This window comes from Tachyglossus aculeatus, chromosome 2 (genome assembly GCF_015852505.1).
Source record: "Tachyglossus aculeatus isolate mTacAcu1 chromosome 2, mTacAcu1.pri, whole genome shotgun sequence".
Lineage (NCBI taxonomy): Eukaryota > Metazoa > Chordata > Mammalia > Monotremata > Tachyglossidae > Tachyglossus > Tachyglossus aculeatus.
The window spans coordinates 24,361,117-24,374,157 of NC_052067.1; the positions used below are offsets into that span (position 1 = coordinate 24,361,117).

Here is a 13,041-nt window from a genome sequence, read left to right on the forward strand (position 1 = left end):
TTATTAATATCACATATTTTATTTTTGTGAGTGCATATCTTTCAAACGTAAAGGACGTCATCTAATGGTGAGATGTTACCTAAACAACATTCCACAGGATGCGTAATTATACTTTTCTGTGCTTAGCGATGCCATGGGTAGGGCCTGCTTCTTTCAAATCTGTCAATCAATCAAATCAATTGTATTTATTGAGCAATTATTGTGTGCACAGCACATCTAGAGAACCACGTGTGCTCTCCTCCCTGCTCGTGTTTGCTGCATTTCTACTCGATACAGCAGCAGCTATGGATTCTGTTATTTATTCTATTCATTTATACTGATGCCTGTTTACTTGTATTGATGTCTGTCTCCCTCAACCCGAATTGTGAGCCCATTTCAGGCACAGATTGTCTCTATTTGCTGCACTGTATTTTCCAAGAGCCTAGTACAATGCTATACACACAATAAGTGCTCAACAAATATGATTGAATGAATGAATTCTACCATTATGCAGTCTCCATATATTTCTGCCTTAACAGCATTCTAGAGTTTTCTTGGTAAAAATATGGAAGTGGTTTACTATTGGCTTCTTCCATGCAGTAAACTTGGGTTTCCCTCTTCAACTCTTTCCCATGTTGCTGCTGCGCCACACAGGTGAGTTTTGGCTTGTAGTAGATTGCCTTCCACTTGATAGCCACTGACCAAGCTAGGAATGAAATGGGTATGCCTCTGCTTGACTCTCCCTCCCGTAGCCATTATTATTATTATTATTTAAGGAGGCTGAACTCAGAACACATTTTTCTCTGGTTGGTCTTTGCCAATGGCACCAGAGTATCCTTTTAAAATAATTTTAGGTGAACAGATGCTCTCATTTCTGGAACAAGGAAATGGAGAAAATGAACATACAGTCATTTCTCTCCAGACTCGGCTGATTTATGACACTGCCTTCCCACACTCAGGTAGAGTACTCTGCTGGCCCACATTCGTGCTGCAGCAGTTTAGGTCTGAGTATCAGCATTTCCATCATAAACTTCTATTTTCAAAGGTTTATGACTTGGCTGTAAAATGTCACCGAGGGGGTGAATCTTACAAAGTCATTTCAAGGAGCATGACTTTAGGAAAAAAATAGAAGATGTAATGACACTTTTTGGTTGAGTCAATCAACCAGTGGTATTTATTGAGCTCAATTCTATCAACTCGCCCCTATTCACAGAAACTTACAGTCTGGAGGGGGAGACAGAAAGTAAAATAAATTATAGAAATATACATAAGTGCTGTGGGTCTGAGGGTGGGGTGATTATCAGGTCTTTAAAGGGTACAGCTCTAAGTGCACAGGTGATGCTGAAGGGAGAGGAAACGGGGAAATGAGAGCTTAGTCGGGGAAGGCCTCTTGGAGTTGTGATTTTATCAAGGCTTTGAAGGTGAGGAGAGTGGTAGTCTGACACGTACACAGGGAGTTCTATGCCAGGGGAGGATGTGGGCAATGAGTTGGTGGTGAGGCAGATGAGAGTGAGGTTCTGTGAGTACGTTGGCATCACAGGAGAAAAGTGTGTGGGCTGGGTTGTAACAGGAAATCAGGTAATAATAATAATAATAATGGTATTTGTTAAGCGCTTACTATATGCAAAGCACTGTTCTAAGCGCTGGGGAGGTTTCAAGGTGATCAGGTTGTCCCACGGGGGCTCACAGTTTTAATCCCCATTTTACAGATGAGGTAACTGAAGCACAGAGAAGTTAAGTGACTTGCCCAAAGTCACACAGCTGACAGTCGGCAGAGCCGAGATTTGAACCCAGGACCTCTGACTCCAAAGCCCGGGCTCTTTCCACTGAGCCACGCTGCTTCTCAATAATGGTATTTGTAAGCGTTCACTATGTGCAAAGCCCTGTTCTAAGCGCTGGGGGTGGGGATACAAGGTAATCAGCTTGTCCCACGTGGGGCTCACAGTCTTCATCCCAGAAGGGGTGAGTTGACTGAGTGCTTTAAAGTCAATGGTACTTCTGAAGCTGCCCAAATACAGACACTTCAGAGTTTTTTGGAAGTCTATGTGCCTGACTCCAACACCCTCCATTGCTGTTACTCTGTCCTTTCATCAGTTTAACAACACTACTATCCCTCCCTAATTGACTCTCTTGCCCATTGTCCCCGCTGTTAATTCCAAACCTACACCCCAATACTCTAATCCCTCCATCTCAGATCCCTGATGATAGACTATATAACTGACAAGATACAGATGACCAAACAGTTTCCCCGAGGACTACCATCCCTTTATCAACCTCCATCTTATATCTTGTCCTTCCCAACTATCTCCCAAGGGGATATCTGTTTCGAAGAGCAGGCAGTGTTTCTGCTCTTAAAAATCTAACCCTAAATCCACCTCTGCCATGGATCCTATCCCTTCTAACCACTTCAAAATGCTTATTCCCACACTCATCTCCTCTTACAGCTATCTTTTGATTTCCCCTGGCTCCTACCTCTCTACCTTCAAACGAGCTCAATCTTTCCCGTACTAAATAGTCTTTCCCTGACCCACACTCTATAACTATCATCCCATCTCCCACCTTCTTCTTTTCCTTTCTAAACTCTTTGATCAGACTGTAAATATCCACTGCCTTCCCTTCCTCTTCTTCAATTTTGTTTCTGACCCCTTGAAATCTAGGGGTTTTTTTGCACCTCTCTATATTATGCACTTCTGTTTGGCTCCCAAAGCAATGCAGATATTAACTGACTATTGAGACACTGAAGATTGATAAATTCTATCATGTTAGGGACTTATCCTTCCAGCAATTCCCTTTGGCCTGGATTTCATTAACACAATACTTTTCCTCCCTCTCTAATTGCTCCTCAATCTTCTTAGCTGACTCCTCATTTTGCCCTCACTGTGTAGCTGTGGCATAAGACTGTTCTGGTTTCTCTATTATTTTTCCCATACAATTCTCTTAGGAAGCACCTTTAGGAGCTCCCATGCTTCCAGAATCATCATCAGTAACAAAAAAAATATATTAAATGCTCACATGAGCAGCACCTTGGTTATAATAATAATAATGGCATCTATTAAGTGCTTACTATGTGCAAAGCACTGTTCTAAGCACTGGGGAGGTTACAAGGTGAACAGGTTGTTCCACGGGAAGCTCACAGTCTTAATTCCCATTTTACAGATGAGGGAACTGAGGCCCAGAGAAGTGACTTGCCCAAAGTCACACAGCTGACAATTGGCGGAGCCGGGATTTGAATCTATGACCTCTGACTCCAAAGCCCATGTTCCTGAAAGTTAAATGAATGTGGTCCCTGGATCTTATAAGTTTAGATTCTAAACCAAATATCAGTGAAGCAGATATGCTTTCAACTTCTTAGGATTCAACGAACCCTTCTCTTGCAGATTTTTCCCATCATTTTCCTTTCTCTTTAATACTCCCAAACCTCAGCGGTGTTTCCTTCACCCCACAATCTTTATGTCAGCCCATATACATAGACTCTGGTCTCCATTATGTAGCAGCTGATTTACAGTACAAAGCTCTAAATTATGGGGCAGGAAATTCCTAGCAGTTCATACCCATAAACTCACATAGCCTTTTATGGACTACCGAATAATAGTACGGTGCTCTGCTTAAGGACCTTTTACAGTTTCCTTCAAAATGGCATTTTAAACATTTCAATAGTGATCATGGTTTTTCATCTATCACTGTTCTTCGTGTACGAAGACAATGCCGTCAAAAGTGGTCATTTTCTTTGTGTGGAGGGTGTGTCAAGGAAATCTGATGTGCGCCACCAGTCAGGCCCTTCTGCCCAGAATGGATCAGTTGAGGAAATGCCAGCTTTGGGTTTGCATGAGCAGCTGTTGAGAAGTCTTTGTCATACTTTCCTTAAAATCAACCTCTTTAAAGAGGTCCTCTCCACCTCTGACAGCTGCCTGGCTGGTCACCTGTCTAGTTGACTGTCTTTATTGTTTCCCATCATTTCAAAGCATTCTTTGAGCATTTCTTCTGCCCACTAAATGTGGGACCACCTCACTGCAGTTCATGATACAGCAGATGCTACTCCTACTTAGACTGTGAGCCCATGGGGGATAGGGCCTGTGCCCATTCTGATTGTCTTGTACCTATGCCAGTGCTTAGTACAGTACTTGGCACCCAATAAGTGCTAAACAAATACCATATTTAGAATTATTACCATGCTTGGAAATGTATTCTCCAGGTCAGTGGAGCTGTGCAAATGCAAACACAACGAGGTCCCTAACTTGATAAATGTCCTACCATTTATACTCTTTTACTACTACACATTTACATTTTACATGTGTTTTCCTAAGTTTAGGTGATACAGCTAAGTGAAAGGAACTACAAACATACAAAGGCACACGCAGTCAAAAGCGTTTTCTTTAGCTATCCCTATGTACCATTTCTTACTCTTTCTGCAGTTCTTCCGGTTTTGTTTTTCATGAAATACAGAAACCACAATCATTTTAAGTGCATTCCTAACTGAAACCCCATTTCTGTGAATATTCCCTTAAAGTTAAGTTGAAACCTATTCCTCCTTCCCTGACAATGACAGTTCGTAATCACCTTTTCTCCCTTCTTCCACAAACAGCAGGCCCAGGAGTTTGGGATACTTCAAGGCAAATATTGTTTCCGACTTGATCTTACAGTTCTGGAACTTTGGGGCTTCCTGAAAATTTCCACTTTGGAGGAAGTTTTCTTTTCCTTAAAAAATCCATTCAGGAGCCAATGAATGTTTAGTTCCCTACAAGCATTACTTTACCATGGAGGTAGTGGACATTTTTTAGCTGTATCGTATATTGAAGTATCTGATTTTGTGGCTACACATTCATACGATGGTGAAGAGAAGGATGAAGAATAATATGGTTATTATTACACAAATTATCTTTCTATATATTTCAGCTAATGAAATGCATTTCATTAATAGTCTATAGTTCAAAGAAAGCTATAGATATATAATCTGATAAAGTCACTTGATCTCTTAACTATTATGTGCATATTCACAAATTCAGACTAAAATAGAGGAGACAGCATTTATAAAGGGACAAAGGGGTAGAAGTGTACAATCGGAACAAAAGTTTCACCTGGCGAAGCCAACTCCTCTGCTGACTCCATTAGCATCTCTCAATATTCTGGTGGAAATGACGTGTCCAAAGGGTTTCAGCATGTTCTCCAGCTCTTGCTCATCCATAGAAATGGGTAAGTTTGAGATGTACAGATTTGTGGGATCTTGTTCTTGTTGCTAAGACAAAAGGAAAAGAAACAATCCCATTATGGTCTGAAACTGGGGCTCATATTCATGATTTAGAGCCAAGGAACTGAAAAGTGAGAGGAAGATTAGTCTACCAACCCAAGGTCTTTCTGATATTACATGGCACACTAGCTCAAATGACGCATCCTTGCCTCCCGCTACCCTGTGCAACAAATCCATATTATTTCTGTGGTGGACTGATATGCTTGAAACCCCTTCAAGCAAAATAAAAACATCCACAGAAGATGAAAACCAACTGAAAGGAGGAGAAAACAAATGGAGTATTTCACTAAATTGTTAGTATTCTCTTAAATTAAAGATTTAACACTTTAAGAACTTGTTTGCACACACAGGGACAATGTTGGCAAAAGGCAATAAGTGTATCTAGAATGAAAAGATTGAAAAAGAACAGATTTGACTATGAATCCTGAGTTTTACAGCAGCTGCAGGAAGAAGCCGAAACTTCCTTGTTTCCATATGGATTGTACAATTATCCTTTCAGTTCAAGCTACTCTGCAAAGATTAAATTATATTTATTTATATCCTTGAAATATTCAGTTAAGTTTTGACTATTGGAGCTTACTAAGAATGATAAGAATTATGGTATTTCTTCCAAGAACTGAACTAAGCACTGGGATAGATAAAATACAATCAGATCAGACATAGTCCCTTTCCCACAAGGGTCTCGGAGTCTAAAGTAAGGGGGAGAAAAAGTACTGAATCCCCATTTTACAAATGAGGAAATTGAGACAAAGAAAAGTCAAGTAACTTGTCCATGGACACACAGAAGGTGACAAAGCCAGAATTAGGACCCAACTCCTCCAACTCCCAGGCCTGTGCTCTTTCCACTATGTCACGTTGCTTTCCACATCCAGGAATAGGAGTTACTATAACAATAATAATGATGGAATTTGTTAAAGTGCTTACTATGTGCCAAGCACTCTCTAAACACAATTCATCTAGAGTAACAATAGACATACTATATCATATTATATCCATTCAAGAAACTTGGGATACTAAGGAACTAACTGCGAGGGATATCCAGTTGATAAAGGGTAGAAAGTTGGAGAGTCAAAAGGATCAGAGAGGACAGAATGGAGATGGAGGGATCTCAAGTGGCTTCCTGTGTGGGCAGGGTTAGGTTCATTCATTTGTTCAATCATATTTATTGAGCGCTTACTGTGTGCAGAGCTCTGTACTAAGCACTTGGAAAGAATAATTCAGCAATAAAGAGAGACAATTCTAGTTCACAACAGGCTTACAGTCTAGAAGGAGGAGACAGATATCAAAACAAGTAAACAGGCATCAACATAAATAAACAGAATTATACACACACACACACACATATATATATATGTGTATATATATATATGTGTATATATATATGTGTGTGCTGTGGGGAGGGGAGGGGGGAGAGCAAGGGGAGTGAGTCAAGGTGATGCAGAGGGTAGGGAGAGCTGAGGAGAAGGGGAGCTTAGTCTGGGAAAGCCTTTAGGAGGAGGTGAGCCTTCAGTAGGGCTCTGAAGGGGGGAAGAGTGATTGTTTGGAGGATTTGAGGAGGAAGAGCATTCCAGTCAAGATAGGACATGGGCCAGGGGACGATGGCAGGACAGGTGAGATTGAGGCCCATTGAGAAGGTTAGCACCAGTGGAGCGGAGTGTAAGGTCTAGGATGTAGAGGGAGAGAAGGTAGGTGAGGTAAGAAGGGCCAAGGTGATGGAGAGCTTTGAAGCCAATAGTGAGGAGTTTTTTTTCCCTTCAATCAAACAACAGGCTTTGGTCCGGGTAATGCTGCTTGGGTTGGGACCTTGGACCCAAGGACAAATGGTTATTTCCACCTTTAAACAAAGGCCACTAGGTTCAGTTGCTACCTGCAGGCTCACAGAACAGAATATGCAAGATTTTCTCCTGGTCAAGAGCAAACACTACTCTTGCTTGAATATTTAGGTGTACTGGAGAAAAAAATCCAATTTCAGCCTAAACTAAATCTGATTTTTGGAAGATTGGTTCCAAGACACACTTAATCATATTTAATTTTTTGATTGTCAGGTTGGCCTGAAGCTTACAGTGGATGGATTTTATCACTTAAAACAGACTTTGCATTTCAGGCTATTTTCTAACAAGAGGTCAGAGAATCTACTGAAGCAGCAACTCTCTCACACACTTAAACAGATCTTGTTGTGTTTTAACTATACTCTTTTCTGATTTGATTCAACTTTTTCTTTGCACCAGATTCTCTTTGGCATCATCACCTTAACTGGGATCTATCATTTCACTCCTCTGCTTCTCCTATCAACTGAATCTCTTCTTCATCATCTGCTGTTAAATTTATCATTTCATTTATGGAACATCTCACTCTGTCTCTCTCCCCCCACTCAACAATGCCCAGAAAGATAGAAGAGTGACGAGAGACAAACCAGCTTTAACAGCAATAGAGGACAATGTAGTTTTAAAAGGGACAAGTGTCGTTAAGACATTGCACAGTGTCAATCAATCAAAGGTATTTATTGAGGATTTGCTGTGTGCAGAGCACTGTATTAAGCATTTGGGAGAGTACAATGCAACAGAGTTGGTAAACACAGTCCTTGCCTACAACAAGATTATAGCCTAGAATGACAGAAGAAATGCTCTTGCGGCTAAGAAAACATAAGCCGTGCCAGTGAATGGTGCCATTATTTTTGACTACAGAAGCATCACAGATACACCAGAAAAATCTCTCTTCCCTCCCTGCCCAGCCCACACACTACTTTGAAATCACAGCTTCACTCATAGTTTCAAGTCAAAACTATATAAACCATATTAAGTAGATGAGCAGCATTCTCTAGAGGCTAAAGCACGGGTCAAGGATCTAATCTCTTGGGGTTTTTTTCTGACCACACCAAACTCACTATGTACCCATAAGTAAGTTCTCAAACTGCTCTGCTTCTCAGTATTTTGATCTGTGAAAGGAGGAATGGAACAGAGAGCTCCTTGCTCCTGGTTTAATTCCACCAAAAACGCATGGAAAAGGGGGGAAAAAATAACTGGACCTTGGTTTGTGGAAGAAAGTAGGTACTGTTGAGATGTTTTTTTCCACAAATGTGCACATAAGTGTAGTCATTTCAGCAATCACTTCCTTTTCCCTTAGCTTTTCTATTAAGGAATATGCCCTGCCAAAATATGTTTTTCATGCATTTGCTTTTTACTAGCATCACTTGAGTCATTTTCCAGACAGCCAGACAAGTGAATGCTTCAGGAGGGTTTCAGCTACAACGTATACCAAACTACAATGTTACATTAGTGGGAGTGTTTGATAAACCTATGGATATGCTTTCCAAAGTATGCAACAAGCTAGGTATATTGGTAACAGCAATTATGACAGTGATGTGAACTGCACACAACATTCCTAATGACAATAACGAACTGTTGCCCTCATATTTGAGGGACATTATCGTTAATTTCAGGAGTACCAAATTATTAGCATTTGAAGCAATTAGATTTTAAGGGTTACTTTAAGAGACTGTATTTGTGCTTTTCAATACTTGACCTCTTGACTTAGAGACAGGTTCAATCCAATGGGATCACCAGCAAACAAGAAAACAAATGTCTTTCGTTGTGGGAGCTTATTTTAATTATATAAACAATGTCCCAGTGATCTTGTCTGGAAATTCACATAAAAAGCTATTTAGGCTGAGTGATTCTGATATTTATCCAGTTGCAGTCAGCAGAAATAGGAATCCCAAGGGATTTAAAACTGTGTGCATTTTCAAATAGCCAGAGCACCGTAACGAATTGTACTCTCCCAAATGCTTACTATAGTGCTCAATAAATACTATTGATGATTAATTTGGGGAGGGAGTGAAGGGTAGGGAGACAGACAAAGCACCTGAGTGAACACTCCAGTACTGGAAAAAAAATAATGCCCTGGGCCATATCCAGCAGGAGAACCGAAAGCTGGATTTATTGTTTCACAGCAACATCCTTCCCCTGAGAGCACCGAAGTTTAAAGCTCTCCTGGAAATAGCCCCCTACACCAGCTGATTCTTCTGAAACCTGCAAATAGAAATTGATGAGTTCACATAAAATTAATCCACTTGATTTAGAAAACCTCTATTTTTGCAGAAAGAATCATGATGTTGAAGAAAAAATAATATATGACTACATGCTAATTTAGAAATTAATATACATAACTGGGGAACTTAAAGTAATTATGTTAAGATATTGTAAGTATGGAACAACTGTAGGACTTGAGTATTCAGTGGCTGGATTTGCTTTTTTCAAAATGAAAAGCTGATCCAAATAGAATCAAGCTTTCACCTTCCTACAAACTAAATTATAGATGGATTGAAGTGAGAAGCAGGATGGTGAGATGAATTCTGGGGCTCTCTGTTTCTTCATTTTCATCACCTGTTTTCCTGCGATAAGGGCCAAATTTCTGTCCTGGATTCCCTTGACTTTTTACTTCAGGCTTACTTCCTGGACTCTTGATCTCAATACCACTAGCCCTGAAGTGGTATGTTTCCTGTGAGAAAATGCTAAATTAACATTTTATAATATTGAGATCTCTATAGCCTTAATATAGACATTGTTATATCCCAGATATATTTTTGATTCTTACTCAATGCCCTGAGAGTCACACAATGGAAATATGGATCAGAATCATAGCAAACTACTCAGTACTGCAAAAAAACAAACAAACAAACAAACAGTATTTTCTATTAGGCTGATTCACCACACTGGCGGTGATCTTCAGGGATTTTACGGTCAAAAATTAACTGCATCCAAGATGCTGAGCATGAACAAGGCATTGTGTGATTTTTGCACAATGTCCAGCAAGGGAAACTACGATTTGCCTCTTCCCACAGCGTTTAGTCAACCACTTGGAACTTTTTAATACCTCCTGCTCTAGGTACATTATTAGACTAGCTTGGTACTATTATAATTTTTACAAATCCACCAGATTACACTGTTCTCTCCATGCATTAGCCTGAATCTCTATGGCATCCTAGAAACAATCTCACATATCACTCCACTGAGAATTATTAAGCAACCCCAATGTCAAAAGTGAAAACTACATCAGCAACTTTCTAAAAGATGGCACATTAAAAATATGACACCATCAATTTCTACATGTTAACTTTCATGTGGACCCAACAAAGGCCAAGTGGAAATTTTTCCCAAAGAGAAAAGAAAGTTGCTTCTACTCATTTGGAAATTCGTATCACTCACAGGCAAGACTGGTCTAATAAAACTGGAATTTACTTTTTTTGTGGTTTTTTGTGGTATTTGTTAATCACTATGTGCCAGGCACTGTACTGTGTTAAGATAGACACCAACTAATCAGGAGGGAACCAATCCATGTCCCAAATGGGGCTTACAGTCTTAATCCCCATTTTATAGATGCGGTAACTGAAGCACAGAAAAGTTAAGTGACTTGCCCAAGGTCACGGAGCAGACATGTGGCACAGCCAGCATTAGAACAAAGGTCCTTCTAACTCCCAGGCCCATACTCTATTCACTAGGCCATGTTGCTTCTCACCTTATTTAAAAGTCCCTGGTTGTTCAATAACAGGTCTTGCCCAAATATTTTCTATTCACTGACTATATCGGGCTATTTCTTTAAAATTAATTTAAAAATTCTATGGAATTTGATAGCCTTCCTTCTAGTTTTTTTCCTTTCATTTTATTTACTCCTTGTTGGTCAAGTACCATTTTCATATGAAAATAACTCCTGCTGTAAACAATGTGTGCTCCATATCAGATGTTCTCACTCAAGCTCTTCCAAACAATGCATTTGTAATTCTGTTAGTCCTCCTGAGGAAGGAACATCCCATGTTTTTGTTTTTTTATTGCAAACTTTCCTAGCAAGGACTGAACGTACTTCCAAGCATTTTCCAGAAATGGAATCTTAACAGAGTTTGGAGCAGCCCTTCTAGAGATTTTTTTGGGGGGTATTTGTTAAGCACTCACTATATGCCCGGCAATGTATTAAGCATTATGGTAGAGTCGAGCTAATCAGGTTGGACACAGGCTATGACCCACATGGGTTTCACAGACTTAATCCCCATTTTGCAGGTGAGGTAACTGAAGCCCAGAGAAGTTAAGTGACTTGGCCATGGTCACACAGCAGACAAGCGGTGGAGCCAGGATTAGTATCCAGGTCCTCCGACTTGCAAGCCCGTGCTCTTTCCCCTAGGTCACACTGCTGCCCAATCATCAGTCCAAGGGGAAAAAAACCATAACAAGGCTCCATTTTCATTCTCCAGATCTTAGTTGTCTACGAGCGTGAGACTGGGGTTAAGAATGATGACAAATATGTAAGACCAAGGGCAGTTTATTCTCAGTTGTTGCCTCCATTAGAAGGTAAGACCTTGGGGGCATTGCCTGAGACCTTTAATTTTACTCTGTGTTACCAAGTGCCTTGTATATTGCTCTGTACACAGTGAATAATCAATGCTGTTGCTGATGTTATCCAGGTAAAGTCAGTGGGGCCACACGAATGCAGACACACAGACACATACACACGTACATTGTTTACAGTGGACAAGAGGGGTAAAATTCCCACCCAAACCCCGTCCTCCCCTTATCTTTCCTATCACTGTAGATAACACTATTATCTTCCCGGTCTCACAAGCCCAAGCACTATACTATCATCATCATCAAGCATTAATGGCATTTACTGAGCACTCACCTTGGGCAAGTCAATTCTTTGTGACTCAGTTTCCTCAGCTGTAGGGTGGGGATTCAATAGCTGTTCTTCCTTCTACTTAGATTGGGAGTCCTATGTGGGACAGGGATTGGATCCGACCTAATTTACCAACTCTTAGAACAGTGGTTGACACAGAATAAGTGCTTAATAAATACTATGAAAAAGGGAGGCATCAAGACAAGGAGACCAATTATTTGGTCATCCTGAAGGACTATGCCCGATAAACAGGTCGTAGCTCAAAATGATGCTAAGGCCTTTTATCAGGCGAAGCCCTTCAAGACAACCAGAAAACTTAAAATGAGCTAATCCTTTGTGGAACCCTTCCAATTTCATGCCTCTCCACCTTAAGGTGACCCTAGTTTGAGCTCCAAATAAGATGGAGAAGGGCTAAAGGGAAGGAAAGAAGGGAGCGAGACACAGAGACACTGAGATAGAGGCAGAGAATGAAAAAGCGGCAGAAAAACAGTGATGTGGAGAGGAATAGAGACAGAGGCAGAAAGATAGAAAGAGACATTGAGAAAAGAAGGCAGAAGAGGACAGAACCAAAATGAAGAGTGGGCTTATCAGAGTGAAAGAGAAAGGAAGACAGAGAGAGAGAGCAGGAAGTGGGGGAATAAAGGAAGCAACATATTCAAATACACACATACATGGCTTCAGAAGTTCTTGTTAGCATAGTCATCTATTTCACAGTAGTGTCCAAGGAAGCAGAGGAGAAAAATCAACCAATCTACAGGGAGAGTCCAGTACAATAGTGTAACGCAAACCACTCTCCATCCTCCTCTCCATCCCTTCCCCACAGCACCTGTATATATGTATATATGTTTGAATGGATTTATTAATCAATCGTATTTATTGAGTGCTTATTGTGTGCAGAGCACTGTACTGCTTTCTTTAAATCCCAAAATAAAATCACTGTACAGTGTACAGCACCTGTATATATGTATATATGTTTGGATGGATTTATTAATCAATCATATTTATTGAGTGCTTACTGTGTGCAGAGCACTGTACTAAGCGCTTTCTTTAAATCCCAAAATAAAATCACTGTACAGTGATTTTATTACTCTATTTCTTTATTTTACTTGTACATATTTATTCTACTAATTTTATTTTGTTAATATGTTTTGTTTTGT

The 13,041-nt window shown here is 40.2% G+C and overlaps 1 protein-coding gene across 8 annotated transcripts in view; it reads right to left on the minus strand.

The window, feature by feature from the left end:
* RBMS3 (RNA binding motif single stranded interacting protein 3) overlaps positions 1 to 13,041 on the minus strand; it is a 1,223,284-nt gene that overhangs the window by 226,278 nt on the left and 983,965 nt on the right. For all 8 annotated transcript variants that reach the window (XM_038740837.1, XM_038740835.1, XM_038740836.1 and 5 more), the window contains one exon: positions 5,055 to 5,212. In XM_038740837.1, coding sequence (XP_038596765.1) covers positions 5,055 to 5,212 — 158 coding nt within the window. The remainder of the gene's footprint in view (positions 1 to 5,054; positions 5,213 to 13,041) is intronic.